The sequence below is a fragment of the Sabethes cyaneus genome, chromosome 3 (genome assembly GCF_943734655.1).
Source record: "Sabethes cyaneus chromosome 3, idSabCyanKW18_F2, whole genome shotgun sequence".
Lineage (NCBI taxonomy): Eukaryota > Metazoa > Arthropoda > Insecta > Diptera > Culicidae > Sabethes > Sabethes cyaneus.
In genome coordinates, this window is record NC_071355.1 from 48,483,658 (window position 1) to 48,502,551 (window position 18,894).

Below are 18,894 nucleotides of genomic sequence, written 5' to 3' on the forward strand. Positions count from 1 at the left end.
TTAGCACCCCGGTTGCGGCCATATTGACGACCAAGCGTGTCCTGTTCCATCCATCTTCAAGGGTCAAAGCACCTAACGTTACAGACGAAAGTAGAGCTCTATCCAGCATGCTTTCTTTTCGTCGCCGGATCTATCTACGTGTGGACAGTGCACGTTTATGATATTGTAGTTGAAGAAACGGCCTTATATCCTCATCATGCACATCATCTCGTTGATGTCCTTCCAGGCCATCACGCTATCCTTGACACCATAGATCTTCCACACCTTCTCACCTTTGCGACAATTCTCCTGTAGTTAGTACCACCCTTTCGCCACTCGCGAAACTCAGCGATCTGCAGTTTAAGGTACCAAAGTGCTTCCTTCGCTATTGCTGTACGACCTTAGTTTCCACCGGGGTTAGTTACTCGATCTTCGCTAAGGTTGCTCGTATTCCAACTTGTACCACGATGAGGTCTATGCAACACATTATCCAACCGTTCACTAATCAATCTGTGCAGCAATAATAAAACTAATTGAACAAATAATACCCACGTGGAGTAAATGTGTAAATAGAACCCATTATAGTTACGATATATCATCACAATGAAGTATTTAAAACCAATTTATTCAATGGTTCTTATCATTAAATGACTCCCATTAAAGTAAGCAGCAAAAAAATTATAATTATATTACTGTTGTTCTCTCTAGCTTGTGCGAGTACGAAAGCAAGCTCGTGTTTAATTCAATTTCATTTGATTGTATTTTGAGTTTTACTGATGAAAAATAATTGCAACTATCAACCCACATACTTCAATTAACTAATAAAACGATAAAATTACCATCCACTCCTATTAAAGTATCCAAACTATGTTACGCTCGTAAACTCGAGGGAGAGAGAGAGAACCGGCATTAGGTAAATATCATCTGCATACACATTTGCGGATAATTTTCCTGTAGTGTGAACGTCGAGTTGCTATCTACCTCATAAAATCATGTCGGGATCGGAATTTTCGCATAATAAATTTTAGTTATTTAGTTTATCACCTATGGGAACAACAGCATCCGCTTGGTGCAAAAACCTGCTACCAACCGACCGGCCGGAACGGGACGAGACGTTACATCCGAAGCCTTCTGCCTGCCGAGGAATCGAATTCGGCACTATCCAACACGTTCACCTAGCAGTGTGTGCGCGCGGTGCGGCGCGGCGGTGCTTGCGGTGTACCTACTGACTACGTTACCAACTATGTAGGATTGTAACGATAGTTTATGAATAATAAAATTTCAATTCTGATACCACCCATACATAACTCACGGAAGCGCACGAGATTTCGGGTGAACGTGTACCGGCAACTGAACCAACAGCATTTTTCCGGCAGCAACTCCGGTGAAAACGCGCAAAGTACCATCGCATATTTCGCCGCGTGTGTATTGTTTGCCACTCTCCTTCACGGCATAACGATAATAGAATTTGAAATCATAAATAAACTGTGCGGTTGCTTTCCTGCTTCAACTATATCAGCAACTCGTGGAAATAAATCTTCCAGCTGAAAGCAATAACGGTAGGGTGGCCGCTCGGAGGAAAAACACGATTTAATATTGTTTCAGTTCAGATTGGAATATGATTAGCTGGAAGTCTGCTCGGATTTTGCGAGCATTCTGCCGCGTTAGATATGCATCGTTCCGTTCGTCCTGCTTTGTTCTAGAAGAGCAGAGTGCCAGCCAGGACAGCAGTGCGATATTTATTTACTGCTCCGGCAGATCACAAACAGATGGGATTTCCCGAATAATCGGCAGGCGGAGCTTCATTCCGCTCTGATAATGTGTAAACAAATTTGATTTCGTAAATATGCAGTTTATTTGCGAATCCTCTTCGAGGAAAATACTGCAATGCATAATTCATTGCGATAATTTTTCGAATGCTTACCTTAAAAATATTCCAGTATAAAAAGACCATTATGATACACGGTATATAAAAACTACTTAGCGACGAGTACACTATAAAATCACTATTGTAGAAAACGCACAGATCGGGCACCCGGTCGGGCGTATTGTTTAATCCTAACACGATCGGCGACCCGATTGCCGCCGAAATCGCCCACACCAGCAGGATCGTGAGGCACACGCGGCGGCTGTTTTTGTGCTTCGCGTATTTTATCGGCTGTGTCACTGCGATGTATCTGCAAGATGAAAGGAGAAATTAAAAATTAAAGATTAATTCCATATCTTACAACGACAAAAATAGCACAATCAATTGTTAATCTATCTCCCGCACTGCATGCGTCAACACATTTCTAATTGATCAACTATGTTATCCGCGCGTTTCACTCATCTCCCACCACAAACACGCCACCCACCCATCTGCAGCACGCAACAGTGATGTAAGACACCTAAGCACCACCAGGACCAGCATCAGGAAGAAACTTCAAAGAAATGATAAATTGCCACCAACCAAGACGCTTCGTCTTCGAGGGTTGATGATTATGATTGATTGTTTTAATATTCCCACCGAATTCCACTCCGACCCCGTGGAGATGTCCTTGTGCTACCGTTCAAGCTTTCTCGGCTAGCAACTAACCAGAATCCTCTCCGCTCCGGTCCAACTGCTGTCGTCGACAAACTTCACGAAAGCGGATGCTGTTTACTGTGGGTGCGTGTATAAAGTTGGTGACGTCCGCGTCCGGTGCGATCCGGGGTCCGGTTCGGTCCGGTGCGGCGGTCGGGAAGTGATCGATTGATTCACCCGTATTTGCGATTGGAAACTGCTCGAGAAGGCAAATAAGGATTAATGAAAATTAATCGCACGTGCTGAACCTAATTAGAAAACGGTTTCATCGGAAAAGGCCAACATTTAGAGGGGTCTCCGGAGTAATTAGCCAGCCTCGTTGACCTTTCGACGGTGCAGTCAACGCCGTGATCCAATTTTCATTGGAATATTAACGGTTTAATTAAACTTGACACGGGATAGCTATCTTTTGTGCATAACAATATTGGGAAAAATATCGTGTAATTTTAATTAATTGGTATCTTGAGAATTTTCCGGAGCTGTTCGATTTATTAATGAGAGTTTTGAAACTTGTCGCCGACGCCAAAGGCTGCAACCAAAACTTGTCGGTATCGTCATTGTGAAATATTGTTGCGAAAATTTCGGTTACGGTTCAAAACTGACATGGGAAAAGCTATATAAGTGTACCGAATATGGAAAATGATGTACGGTAGTACTAAATGGCTCTTTTATGTCCAGTCAAAGAATCAACTGTCTAATACTAACCTGAAAACTAGATCCAACAAATTATACGAAAAAGCAGAAAAGTGGGTCAATTAGCTAAGAAATTTTGTAAATGAAGTGATTAAATTCTTTTTACTGTTTCTAATGTTGCAAATTTCCATAATTTTATTCTAATATTTGATCACTTTTTAATCCTGCACTAGTCGGTAGCAGCACCGAACTGTTGATTTTGCCTCCATTGATTACTTTGCTTCAGTATTCTCAAAGTGATTTTTGAAATAATTATCTTATTTTCTCTACAAATTTAACAATTTTTGCTTATTTTTTACTTAGTTTTGTTTCAATGACAGTTAAAATTAGATGTAAATAAAAGAACATTTATTTCTTCGTCATCAGGGCAAAAACATAACGAGGAAATAACTTCTTGAAACGTTGACCCAGACAGCAAATACACTATAGGTTTAAGGAATCCCGATGACCAAAACGATGAAACAAGAAACAAGATGAATTTACTCTATTATTTTTGTAAATAAAACAGATTTTAGAAAGACATTCCTATTTACCAAATACTGCGATACTTAAAAAAAATGCAAAATTTAATTTAATTTGCAGAATTTAATTATGATTCGCATTGTTAGAGCTTTCCCGTGCGCAACCACATCTTCAATTTATTCTTTCAAAAAGTTGAGTCGAATGGATTGCCTCAAATACTTTTATGCCATTCAAATCTTGGCCCTTAAGTTGGATGTAGCACGAGGTGCTGTTGTCAAGAATTATGCAATGGTCGGTTATCGGAACGCTTGCTAGCCACCAGTACTGGGAGAACCCCATCCTCCTCGAACCTCGACACAGTCCAGTTTGTTCAATCACCAGTAGCCATCCCGATCGTATGTTCGAAACGATGAAGTGGGTCTCCCAAAATCATTTCTCAGGCAATTATATTTGCATTCCCGAAAAAAATGTTCCTGATTCTCACAACGTTTACTGTCAGTCATCCCCACCATCTTTACTACTTGCTGGAACATCGTCAACACTGCCACTCGGCATGATCGAATCATGGCTGCTTGCGTTCGTAGGCCGTCCTGTAGCGGACAAGCTTACTGATCGTCTGTTTTCATTTTACTATCAGAACGTGAGTGGTTTGCCCAATAAAATATTGCAATTGCGACTGGTGCTAAGTATTCTAAGTGGGATTTTGTCAAGAAACTCAAATCCAATAAGGCTTATACAAATTTGAAAAAAAGTTTATGACGCCCCCCCTTCAAAATTTTTCGAAATGTGAAGGGGCCAAAAAATAAAGTGTTATATTATTATATTGCATTCTTTAGCGATAAGCATATTTTTACAGTTCCACGAGCTTACATTTTTAAATTATCCAATATATGCAAAGTTAAAACAATTATTTCGCTAGTCTTGATCAACTTTCTTTCACCAACTAAGCTTTCTGGTTCCTGCTGCAAGTCACAGGCGACTATTTTACTTAACCTTTAAGCTTCCGACGTCAAAAATTGGGGTGTTTGCAACCAGACTTATGGCTCCATTTGTTCTAAATTTCGTTTTAAATCAACTTGTGTCAAAAGAACCGAATTAGATTGAAACAAAAATCAATCAAACAATATGTGAGTGAAATTCGGTGCCGCTTTTGACTGATATATTCCGAATTGCAGTGGGATTATTTTCCCCTCATAAGTACAAGATACGATAAAAATAGAGATACGACAAATTAGACACTCCGGAATATCAGTTATCGGTGCTTTCGCGGCTTCAAATTGATCGTTTTATTCCATAGTGTCAGTGTAAAACTCAAAAATACAGTTTTTATCATGCTTTGGATGCATGCAGAAAGGATGTCACTGAAGTCACTGAAATTTTGCATCCTTAATACACAAAGGTAAACATGTTATTGGGAGTTTTTCGACTGTGATGATAATAGGTTGGAGAATTGGCTGTTCAGTCTTTAAATTCAGTGGACGATTTGTTTTATTTACGCCAACGTTTCGATCTTTAGTTTAGATCTTCTTCAGGGCTTCTACAATATGTCTTTAATTAGTTATTTGTGATCTATCTTGTAATTTGTGACATGACTTACAAAGTTTAAACCGTCTTTGTCTAGTAACATTTAGCCTATAGTGTTGTCTGTCTTTGAGTTTGGATGTATAATGGTCTGGTAAATATTGTATAGTCATGAATATTGTAGTAATTGATATTATGTAAACTCACTCGTTTGTCTATAATGTCTAAAATATGTTAATTGTGTCACAAGTTCACTCATTTGTAGCTGGTTTTGATCACGATATTTTAACTCTTGGTTTGATTTTTCTTATTGTATTGCCTATTCGCTGTTTTTATTCTGTTTGTGTCTAACGTTAATCATTTATGTACGTGCTAATTTGTGTTTGTCTGTGTGAGAGGTTTATAATTTTTGTGTTTTAGTGTGTTCAGTATTGCTGTGTAACATATACTTATTCCTTCCGTGTCGGTGCGTTTGTTGATGTTATCTGTCGTCATGATGTGGCAAACTTCCAATATGGGTAGTCGTGTTGGTTTGTTGCTTTGATCTAGTATTGTTGCTTGTTCTAGATTGAATCGGTGGTTGGTGTTTACGCAGTGTGTAATCATCGCTGTTTTTTCCTTCACTTGTGCTAGTTGTATTTCTCTTGTGGTTTGATCCTGTATCTGTGTTATTTTGTCTAATATGTTTGTATCTGATTTGTGTCCAGATAATCTCGTTTTTAGTCTGTTGGTTGTGAGTCCAACGTACATAGCATTACACTCTTGGCAGTTAATGCCGTATATTATATTGTGTTTTTGTAATTTATCCTGTTTTCCTTTTGTGGTACGGTAAATCCAGTCGATTGTGTAGTTGTTATAATGTGCTATTTTGATATTTGTATATTCACTAGTCTTTTCAATTAGTTTTGTTATCTTTGGTGTTAATTCGTTTATATATGGTATTGATTTGTATATTTTGTTGTCATTCTCAGTTTCGTCTGCTATTACATTTTTGGGGTATCTGTTAATTAATCTATTTATGAGTCGTATAGGATAGTCATTTTGCTTTAGCTCTTCTATTATTGTCTTGTTTATATCTGTTTGAGTTTGTGTTGTTGTTAACTTGTTGACTCTTGATATCAAGTTGTACGCTGTATTTATTTTTTGATACATTGGATGCGAAACTGAGAATGACAATAAAATACAAACAGAATAAAAACAGCGAATAGGCAATACAATAGGAAAAATCAAACCAAGAGTTAAAATATCGTGATCAAAAACAGCTACAAATGAGTGAACTTGTGACACAATTAACATATTTTAGACATTATAGACAAACGAGTGAGTTTACATAATATCAATTACTACAATATTCATGACTATACAATATTTACCAGACCATTATACATCCAAACTCAAAGACAGACAACACTATAGGCTAAATGTTACTAGACAAAGACGGTTTAAACTTTGTAAGTCATATCACAAATTACAAGATAGATCACAGATAACTAATTAAAGACATATTGCAGAAGCCCTGAAGAAGATCTAAACTAAAGATCGAAACGTTGGCGTAAATAAAACAAATCGTCCACTGAATTTAAAGACTGAACAGCCAATTCTCCAACCTGTAAACATGTTATTGTTGTAGAACAAGCATCAGCCGAGGAATGACCTGATATTCATGACTAAAAGGCTGACCAAGAAACAAGCGATTTCAAACGTGAATAGTTTCAGAGATTTGTTTTCTCTAAACATATCCGTAGCAGAGCATATGCGTTCCAAGTAAAAAAGTTGTAGGGACCTAAACTGCTCGCTCAGTTATCTCTAGTGTTCGATGCTGGTTTAATAAGCCAGCCATCGTAGGTTTGAATCTTTGAGTAGTTTTCCTGTACTATAGTAGCCGGCTGCGAAGTCTGTCGATAAAGAAGGGTCAAGTTCTTAAGGACGTTTATACCCATGACTTTGCTTTTTGGACCTAAGCAGCGATTTTTGCACTATGTTTAGATTACGATTCCATTTCGTGGTTAGTTATGAACTAGTAAGTGACACGGATTTGGATTGCAAAAAAGAAACAAGGTAACTAACCCAGAGACACACAAGTTCAAAGCAGAATTCAAATATAAGTCAAGTTATACGTTTGTGGCTCTCTAAGGTGATCCTGAGGCACTCCACTATTATCAAACTGATTCATCTCTACTAGGATGCTTACTTAATTCGCTTGGGTCGAAAAATTTTGTGGTTTTGTTCGGTTTGAACTAAAATTTAAGTTTCTGCTCTTTTGTTTAGTTGTTGAAGGTTTGATATTAGACTAATCTCAAGTTTTTAGTCTTGACCTTGAAATGTGGTCATACATATATTAATATTTTTTGAAACGATGGTTCTACAATTGATGAAGGGACGGTAGGGGAAAGAAATGAAAATTTTTTGGTGAAGGAGGGGAAGAGCGGTAAGAAATCCGGTTCAAATCCGGTTGTAATCTAAGATTACAGCTTGGTTCGACTCATGCACCTTCCAGCATTGGACAAAAGGTAGGAGTCAAAATGACTACTTGTCAAGCATAGCTACCAATACCCCCCCCCCCCTTTCTTTCCGCTCTTCCCCTCCTTCACCAAAAAATTTTCATTTCTTTCCCCTACCGTCCCTTCATCAATTGTAGAACCATGGTTTGATATTATTATTTTTTCTTGAACCCCCCCCCCCAACAACAATATTTTGAGACCAGGACATAAACTTTTTTTTCAAATTTGTATAAGCCTAACTGCATTCCGAACAATATGATTCTCTATGGAACTGAATCTCACACCAACAACGAAGCAGCTAATCTCTTCGCGGATTTCTTTGAAGGGGAGTGTCGTCGTGGTTGGGCCACGTTTAGGAATTCGGCCATAATTTTCGTTTCAAAAGGAATTTTGAAAATCTAAATACATCGTTGCAAAGGTCTAAGAATAAAGGATATTTCCGGAAAGTTTTGAACTGATTACTTGAAAAATAAAAAAGTCATAGGCATTTACGTGAAGACAAAAAATGTTGTCATAATCGGGCCATGTTGTACAGGTTGGGCCACCGCAGAAAATCTAAGGCATACGTATTTAAATTCTATTGAGAGACATGAAAAGAATGAATTCCGTGAACAACGGCTCATATAGGTACAAATACCCTATTTTTAACTGTATTTTTGCGAAATTTTGGCGATCTTGTAAATTCAATATTACTACAATCGCCTTTCGAAGTGTACAACTACAATGAAAAAAAAAAAACAACAAACAACAGCCTTCCCAAACACCTTACTGGAGGGGATTTTTCTATAGTTTTCGTGTGCAGCACAACATACTTCATACATTTTCAAAATTTATCTCGATAATTGCATTTCATGAATCATTTCTTGAAGAAAAGTTCATTGCGCCTGGAAAACTTTTTTTGTAAGATTTAGTCACCGAGTTCTGTACAGATGTATTGAATACACGATTGAAACTCACAATATTGTGAAAAGTTAGCTATCACAGTAACAAGCTTTACAGTGGTTGTATCATAGATATCATGAGTTACTAAAACTATAAAATCGTGATGGCCCGACCATAACAGTGGCCCGACGATAACGATAATACCCTACAAAAATGATCAAAGAAGCAACAGAAAATAAAACATGAATGATACAAAAATGACTCAAAGATTATACAAAAATAATGCAAAAATGATATAAAAATATTCACATGGTTTGTATTTATTTGTCCTTTTCAATATGTTTCGATAATATTTTGTCTTTTTGTCATACATGACAGATATATGACACAAAAATATTACGAGAAATATTTGAAATTGACAGAAAAACAGGACAAAACTTAAAAAAATTAGAAAGGTTGTATTCCAGACATAACCGCGTTGCTGCCGTAGAACTACGTTAGGCGGGTTTTAGCGAAAAAATCTTGAACATGAAAGAAAACTTTTAACACTATCCCGGAAAAAAATAACCATAACATGAAGACAAAAAATATGGTAACAGTAGGATACAAAATACAGTAAAAACAATAACATTTATCGTCCAAAATGGTAACCAAACTATCAAACTTATTGTTGACCACCATACAATCATCAAGCCACGAAAATTAATTTACATTAGCCAGTCCATGACTGCATAAATCTCCTGTTTTGGTAGCATGTAACTTATTGCAAACTGTTGCCCGAAGCTTGCAACGTATCACAAATGTTTGTAATATACACAAGTAGCGTTCATTTTTCTTTCGTTAATGTTTTACAAACCGAACACAGAGAACGACCCTACAAATACAAGACATGAACACTTTGGAACCAACCACACTTAAGTCTTTCTGTTTACCGTTTTACAGCAATGCGAGTATCGCTGCATATCCATTTAATCAAAATCACGCGCAAGCATTCTTGCACCTGCCGCAGGGTGCTACGTAAATAACCAAAATTGTATCAAAACAACAATAGCGCAGGTACATAGTAATTAAACGAAACATGATTTTTTATTATACCATAGCGTGACAAATTTACGACTATAGATAGATTCCGATATTGAGTAATAAAGAGACAATGTGGACTTAGCATTTAAGTAGTCGTCTTGACTCTTTGATCGAACAAACTCAGGTTGGCACTCGATCGTCTTAAGGAAAAACTCTTTAAGATTCTGCGCTTTGGGTAACACCAAATACCGCATTCCGCTCGAGTCAATACATTCGATACTAGTGAAGCCGACCGATGGCAAACAAGACAACTCTTTAAATATTATCATGACGAACCATGCAGCTCACTCCTCTAAATATTACATGTTCAAGTGGTGACAGAAGCAGCATTGAGCAATATGTCGCAATCCACATATTGCATTCGACATGCTGCCAAAAAATTGCCCAGTCTAAACGCACCTTTATGTAGCAAACAAATAGCCTGAGCCTCTCAGTTGACCTTGAGGTACGTCACTGGTCTAATAAGCCAGACGTCGCAAGTTCGAATCTCGACTGGGAGAGGCTGATAGTGTCAATAGAATCGTTGCACTAGCCCTACAATTGCCCTGCTCTCTTACCGTTGGCTGCAAAGTCTGTGGTATAAAACAGAGGACCAAGTTTCCAAATCGGAATGTAGCAATTAGGATTTCCTTTGCTTTGTCGCAAGCAAAAACCAGAATCGAAATTGAAGCTTGTACAATAAATTTGGAGAATGTAATCGACGTTCCTTCCTAGGAAACAAGGCTATCACACGAAAAATGTATGGGGAAATTTTACCTTGAAACTTCAATTGATTTGCACTAAGTAATGATTAGAAAACAATCTTTTCAAGAAAGCAATACAGTCGCAGCACCTTTTATGAATCGAATGTTATGCGAACCATCAACATCCGTTCTAAAGTGGAAAAGATGTTAGCGTCCATAATCTTTCATTCTTTCGTGACGCTGGCTTGAATCCAAATTTTTGATTGACACCCTGCGGTAAGACGTAGTTCTACGTCAAAATAATCATAAACGCAAAAATGGTAAATAACCAGATAGAAAAACAACGCAAAAATTTAACAAAAACTATGCAAAAGTGATGCAGATATAATTAAACTTGCACTAAGTATGGCATAGAAGTTTCCATTATCCAGTTATACCTTTGTTAGGCTGGTGACCAGCAACCCTCGCAGTCTTTGATTTTTTCACCCTGAATCTATATCTTATATATAAAAATGGATTTCTGTCTGTCTGTCTGTCGGGATGTTCCTTATAGAATCAAAAACTACTGAACCAATCGGCGTGAAAATTTGCATGTAGTGGTTTTTGGGGTCAGCAAAGGTTTTAGTGATGGTTAGAGACCCCTCCCCCCACTAAGAGTGGGAAATGAAACACAAATTTCTGCATAACTCGAGAACTAATCAAGCAAATAGAACCAAATTTGGCATGTGGGTGTTTTTGGAGACAAATTTTTTTCTATGATGAATTGGGACCCCTCCCCACTTTAGGGGGGGTGGGGGCTCCTATACAAATGAAATACAAATTTCGTCATAACTCGAGAACTAATCAAGCAAATGGAACCAAATTAAGCAGGTGGATGTTTTTGTAGGCAAGAATATTTTCTATGGTAAATTAGGACCCCTTTCCACTTTAGGAGGGGGGGGGGGGCTCTTATACAAATGATAATACAAATTTCCTCATACTCGAGAATTAATCAATTAAATGGAACCAAATTTGACATGTAAGTGGTTTTGGACGCAAGATTTTTTTCTATGGTGAATTGAGACCACTCTCCTCTTTAGAAAGCGAGTTATGGCCCATCTCCCCTTTAAGAGGGAGGGCTTTCATACAAATGAAATGCAAATTTCCTCTTATCTCGAGAACTAATCAAGCAATTGGAACCTAATTTGGCATGTTGGGCTTTTAGGGGGCAGAAATTTTTTCTATGATGAATTAAGACCCCTCCCCTGTTTAGGAGGGGGCTCCCATACAAATGAAATTCAAATTTCCTTATAACTTGAGAACTAATCAAGCAAATGGAACCAAATTTGGTATGTGGGAGATTTTGGAGTCTTGAATTTATTTTATGATAGTTAGAGACCTCTCACCCCTGTGGTAGGGGGATATGGACTCTCATACAAATAAAAACAGAATTTTTTGCGAAACTCAAAAACTAATCGAACTCAAGAAATTCGAGACTCTTCCATGAAACATTAGTCGATAACAAGACCACAAAAACTATCAATAGTAACACTAAATCATTCAAGACGAGACGGCCGCGAGTGTTGCCGGCGACCCGCCGTCGGAAGCGCCGCCCACTGGGGGGAGGCAACTCCCCGCAGAAATTACTACTGTCTAGGTTTAGTTGTTTTCCTAGGTCTACCTGGGTTTCCTGGAACGAGCCGTAGCGAGTAAGGAGAGGATCTCGAAATGGTACTTTCCACAAAAAAGTTTTCTGTGAAATGGTACATTTCGCTTAAGGTTTTTCGCAAAATGATATTCGGCGAAATGTTGTACAATCATAGCGAATATTCCTATCCGCTTTCTGGCTATGCAATGAGGGGACAGGGGAGTTGTTTTCTACTTTACTGTGAGGAAAAATTTCAAATTTGTATATTAAACTACCCATTCCAGGTAACTAATAAGCATTAACATAAGCAGCAAATCAGCGTATCTGGCATTTTATACTGCACGTTATTGTATGTTAGCTTTTTGACTGCATAGGTGTTGTAAATTGGCATCTAAAATTGTATTCAAATTCTTCGTGTCGGTAATTAGCTGTAAATTAGCATTATCGGCACTATAAAAAGGCTATCAGTAAAGTAGCTGTATATTTTGCCAAAATAGCATTTAAATAGCATTTAAGGCGACTTAAAGGCTTATTGGCCTACATTTGAATAGCATTGGTGATGCGTATTGGTTACCTGGGATGCTTTCATAGTTACGTAACTGCCAAAATGAATCATCTAGGGTTGAACTCCTCAGAAACTTGCAAAACTAGAGATTGTGACAAAGATCACCCGAGATTCATGATTTATGTACAACACAGGTTATTTTGTGGCAATACGAAGTTTGTCGGGTCAGCTAGTAATATATATGGGGCATTTAAAGAGCTAATTGACATTCAATAGATTGCTGAACTAAGTATTGATCTTTGATAAGTATTTTATGCGCACTCTCACTCTCTTCTTGTTTATGGGGTCCATGCATAACTTTTTCAAATTTTGCTTGACTGAGGTGTTATAGTTAAACAAGTAAAATCGGCGCACTAAGTGAAGGACAGCCCTGCTTAGAAGAGCAGAGTAACAAACAAAATCGTGAAATCCGTTTATACCCTGATAGAGTAAATGAATATTCAAAAGGCAAGGTTCCTTTATAACACGACTGGTTGTTTCAAGTTTCAAAACTTGAAATATTTAAGTATTTTTAATACCGTTAAGAGCTCACAGTCGGTTTATTTCTATTTCCGAGTACTGTCCTGTCGCAGTAAAAATAAAATAAACAAAGCGTGTGGTTAGAATATATTTAACACAATATCCCCGGAAGCGAGCTGAAACCGAACCTCCACGGAATCTCCCATAAAGCATACGACCAAACTTTATTAGTAGAGCGATTGCAGCTAACTTTTCGAAGCACCAAAGTTGACAAGACATAAACAGCTCTCTTACCAGCCGGCAGTTTTTCGGGCGCGTTTGTGTGGAGGCGGGATGTCAAAATATTCGTGCCACGCTTTTCGCTACTGCCTGCTGTTCTGCTGTTTTTCCGAAGTTGCCAAATCAGTTTACTAAATCCGACACTCGCACATGTCGCGCCGTGACAGTTTTCAATTCGCAAAACATCACTCGCGACGACACAGCAATAATTTTGTGTTGCACGAAGCTCGGCGCTAAACGGCACACACACACACGTCGCGGCGCGTCGGTCGGCGTGGCGTGCCTTGCGTTAGCGCCGACGGCGCTGCCGCCGCCGTTGGCGGTTGCCCCCGTAGCAAAACTACGTGCGGTGCGGTGGCGTCCTATCTGTTTTTGACTATCCACGAACACGGAGCCGGCGCGCGACTGCCGCGCCTATTTCAATTGGCGTGTGTGGCGGCTGTGGTAGGATTTTAGGTCTCCCGGGCGAATAGACGGCTGCAGCAGCAGCCAAACGGTTGATAATGGATTTCCGGTCTTTGTTTCAGTCGATTTCCACATAGGTAAACCGGTTCGAATGAAATTGCTTGAATTTGGCTTCAGTCTTCTCGTGAGTTATCAGCTGGAAAACAATTACTTTTTTGAATACCACAAACAATCTGTGCTGTTTCGAAATGCTGGAAACAATTCGGATTGCGAATTTGGAGCGATATACTCAATAAGCTGCTGAAATTGGTTCGAAACCTTTTGCTGCCTGTAAGTAGACGATCGTTTTCTTTTTCGTGGGTGGTTCTCATACACGTAGCCATTTAAATCTGGTAGTCTGGACGGAAAAGGGTAGCTTTTCCACGATAGCAAAACGAGCCTTACTCCGGTAATGATTGATGCGTATGGCTTACCATACTCAAATAGACACTGGTTGAATGTTGGAGGGCTCTACGAAAGGATTACGGAAATCTTCTGCCGTATCGTAATCCGGCGCGCGTGCTCACGCACTGTAGGCGGCCTCATTTTTATTGATTGGAGCTTTTGAAGGATTGTCGCCAATGTCGTTGTTGGGACGACTTGTTGGGCATGGAAGTAGGTATGTACTTTGCACCGACTAACTGTTGCTGCCGGTTGTGAAAATAAATAACAACACAATTTGCTCTGTACCTATAGGCCGAGTATTGAAAACAGAGAATCCGGAAAATCAAGCCAGCAGGTGATACTGGATGGAGCCATATAAAGTCTACAATAAGGTGATGGTTTGACAGACAGCACAGCAAATATTGACAATTTGTTCATCGTTTTCAAGAAAGCTGATTTTATCTGCAGATCAAAGCTTCTGCGAGTGCTTTAAATTGAAACAGAATTTCTGCTTTTCTGTTTTTCTTCTGTTCACCATCATGCTGCTGCCGCCATCAATGAGATTGGATTGAATTTAAACGCAAGGCGAATTGAATTTCCACCCAGCAGATGATATTCGTTCGTTTGGCAGCTGTTTCACTCTTGAACAGACATCGGGCGGCGGGCAAATTAAATTCCAAATTAAACAGTTTCGGGATCCACTGGCTTGTCACTTTCTCTGTCATGCTGATCTTTATCGCATACGCATTCTGGAATACGAGCGTGTGTGCGCAGATTTTTTTGTCCGAAAATATTCGATAGCCAAATAAAAATAGTCGTTCGTATTGACATTCCACTTCCATCAGAGCATTGCGTGCGTGTGTTTGAATGAAAACGGTGCTATCGTAAAACCGAAAAAAATTAACAACAGATGCTTCGGTTTTTTCAGCAACAATATAAATTGGGATGAATAGTCATCTTTTAAATTTATTTCACTTTTGAAGGTTAACTTTCGAACAACGTTACTGACTGAATCTCTTGCTATTTTGAAGATATTCTTAATAATAATTATAAATTTTTAAATGAAAACATTACAGACATTATAGCCTGTAGCTACTGCATTACCATAGGTTGAAAATGTGGTTAAATTTCTCTTTCATCGAGTTCGAAGCATTAGGTAAATCGGCTGTAACTGTAAGAAAACCGTGCGCCTCCATTGAGTTAGCCTCCATTAAGTAGAAAAAGGAGACGCATGGTTATGCAGCTTAAAGAACAATCTTTTGTGAATTGTGTGTGAAATTGGCAAACAATTGTGAAACAATTGACAAATTTCGTAACTACATTTTAATATACAGCATATTAAACAGTAATTTAACAGGTTGTACCACAGAAAAACTCCAACGCTTTGATGCGAAGTCGGAGTACCACTCTAATGTACCTACAAATTTGCAGTGACCATCAGGCTCCGGTCATTCCGTTGCATCCTCTGTGTGCACACCTTCTCCCCTCGGGTGCCGATGCTCGACAGACTGTGGTCCACCGGTGCGAATGCTCGAAACTGACTGAAAACCATATTTGGATACGACAGTTGTAAACAACCCACAGAACAAGCACCCCGGGCAAATGTACTGGACGTTAGGAAATTCTCAACATTCTTTCATCGTCCGACCAGCTCCAACCGGTGCACACTGCACTGACGGGGGCGGCAGTGATGATGATTCCCTGCACAAACCATGCATTTCTCCTCGTAGGTTACACGCGCTCAACTGTGCAGTTGCCCAGCCCTCCAGTGGAACCAGTGGAAGGAAATAATTGTTTGGAAATTCGGAACCAGGTCCGCTCTTTTTTGCCCAACCGCAGCCTAATGATCCTGCTGGCTTATGCGATCACCATTACCGGGATCCGGTGCAATTGTTTTGCACTTTGTGAAAGTACATAGTGCCACATCGCCGGAAGCAAGCTGCCGGTGCGGCGTGGGCGGTGCTGCATGGTTGGTCGTTGTTGGTAAATGTACGCTAATGTGCGATAAAATTATTCAATCGGCACACACAATGATTCGAAAATTATGACCCAAATAATGCCGGTTCTTTACGTGCCGGTCAGTGTACGGTGCGAACCGACACGTACCGGCCTTCAAGGGGGGTAGGGAGGAAATGGATGTTGCGACTCTTTTTATGGCCGTCAATTTATCAATTCGGCAAGCAATAAGTGCTAATGCGAAGTGGACAAACAGCACTGTCAGTTATAGAACAGGCTGTTTTAGGTGTTTTGGATAAACCGATGATTTGAGTAATGCTGGAGGATGCTTTAACGGTTGTTTTACAAGAAGAACAAAATTTATTTTAAAACCAGCTGTAAAAGAGGTTCGCGCTCGTCGGTGAATATTTAAAATTTTTCCAAAATTTAAAACAAAAACACTATAATTTGCAAAGATTAGTTTCTCTAATACGTTGGAAACTTGCATTAAACTATGGCTTGGATTTGAGTAATCGAGAACGTTTGATATAAAATTTTATAACGGCAGTTTATACAATCAATGGATGTAACGGTAGAAGAAAGTAATGAAACAAAGGTGTTCATAGCAGATTGGGACAAGACGCAAAGAAGAAAGAGCGGAAACTCAATTAAGAGAGAGCCATTGATGCAACGCTTTTTAAGAAATGTACCGTTTCTCTTTACCCAAGCTGAAAAATCCGCTGATCGAACCAAACTATAATGGGAGCCAGTTATAACCGTAATCGATCTGGTGTCTCCAAAAGGAAGCTATCTTGGACCTTTGTTTTTTTTCACTATTGTTCTATGATGTAGGGTATTGTCGTTATCGTCGGGCCACTTTTATGGTCGGGCCATCACGATTTTACAGTTTTAGTAACTCATGATATCTATTATACAACCATTGTAAAACTCCTTACTGTGATAGCTAACTTTTCACAATATTGTGAGTTTTTTTTTCCATGTGTGGACTCATTACTGCGACCAGTATAGTTGATCTATTGTAATATCGCCCGGGTGTTTGCTGTATGACCTGCACTGCATTTCTTTTTGCTATAATCGCTATTGAGTGAGCGATATGCTTATTTTAAATTGTATGCGTGCTTGCGTGTATTAGGGTTTACGCTTCCTTCAAAGCTTGATCTACTTTACCCACTTATTCCTCGCTGTCAGCACTATCCCATATTATAGCCGTCCCTGGCGAGGACTCATTCGTACCTGTGACCAGTACACTTAACTATAGGAGGGACATTTGCACTGTCAAGAGGCCTCAGAGGGTAAATATAGAATTCAGCACGAAGGAAGGGTAAATGGAGGGGCCTGAGAATAAACCCATGCTAAAGTCACTTAACATCGAATGGCTTGATTCTACTAAGATTCGAACTCACGACCACTCGCTTGTCAAAGCAGACTCGGTAACCTTGCGGCTACGGAGCCCCCCATATTGTGAGTTTCAATCGTGTATTCAAAATACCCGTACTGAATTCAGTGACTAAATCTTACAAAAAAAAGTTTTCCAGGCCCAATGAACTTTTCTTCAAGAAATGATTCATGAAATATAATTATCGAGATAAATTTTGAAAATGTATGAAGTGTGTTTTGCTGCACACGAAGATTATAGAAAAATCCCCTCCAGTAAGGTGTTTGGGAAGGCTAAGGTGAAACACTAGAGAAGTGCTATTTGTAAAGGTCGGGCCACTTGAATAATCATGGTTGGGCCACCATAATTTTAAACGCAGAATCGCAATAATCGCTAAAGAATGTCAGTCACGTAAAATATGATGAAATAAAGCAAAATTAATACGATAAAAACCTAACTTTTTGTTGTTTTTTTTTCATTGTAGCTGTACACTTCGAAAAAGGCGATTGTAGCAATATTGATTTTACAAGATCGCCAAAATTTCGCAAAAATGCAATTAAAAATAGCGTATTTGTACCTATATGAGTCGTTGTTCGCGGAATTTATTCTTTTCATGTCTCTATATAGAAATTCAATACGTATGTCTTAGATTTTTTTGCGGTGGCCCAACCTGTACAACATGGCCCGACTAAGACAACATTTTTTGTCTTCACGTAAATGCCTATAACTTTTTTATTTTTCAAGCAATCAATTCAAAACTTTCTGGAAATATACCTTATTCTTAGACCTTTGCAACGATGTATTTAGATTTCCAAAATTCCTTTTGAAATGAAAGTTATGGACGAATTCCAAAACGTGGCCCAACCACGACGACACTCCCCTATGCGTCGTGTTTCATACAGACTCCTAATATGCGGATGATTTGAAGATCTTTTTCCCCTGCCAGTGCCGCCCTCGTCGATGGTTTTACCATAATGGGCATGAGATAAATTAATTAATACTGTTACCAAGAGCAGTATAGACAGACCTTAAACCTGCTTTTGATCGCATTGACCACCAAATACTGCTTCGCATCTGATGGTTTCGTGCGCTGGTTTCAGATGTACCTTACAGATCGTCAGCTTTTAGTAAAGTTAGGCTTCGTTGAATCAGACAGTTTCTGTAATTAGTTTGGAGTTCCACAGGGAAGTAACTTAGGACCGTCACTATTTCTTATATTTTTTAATGACGTCTGTTTTGTCATACCTCCTGGCTGAAAGTTGTTATACGCTGACGATCTTAAAACATTTATCGCTGTGCGGTCAATGGAAGACTGCAAACACCTGCAAGATCTTATCGACAAGTTGACAGAATGGTGCCGCTTAAACAACCTCATCAGTGTCTCTAAATGTTCAATTATTACCTTCACTCGCAGCAAAAGTCCGATCGTGTATACCTA

The 18,894-nt window shown here is 39.0% G+C and overlaps 1 protein-coding gene across 1 annotated transcript in view; it reads right to left on the bottom strand.

Annotated features, from left to right (window-relative positions):
* Window positions 1-18,894, bottom strand: part of LOC128744381 (dopamine D2-like receptor) — a gene marked incomplete at its 5' end in the record, with an annotated part of 94,767 nt that overhangs the window by 57,987 nt on the left and 17,886 nt on the right. Inside the window, one exon of the mRNA XM_053841360.1 lies at window positions 1,904-2,156. Within this exon, the coding sequence (XP_053697335.1) occupies window positions 1,904-2,156 (253 nt within the window). The remainder of the gene's footprint in view (window positions 1-1,903; window positions 2,157-18,894) is intronic.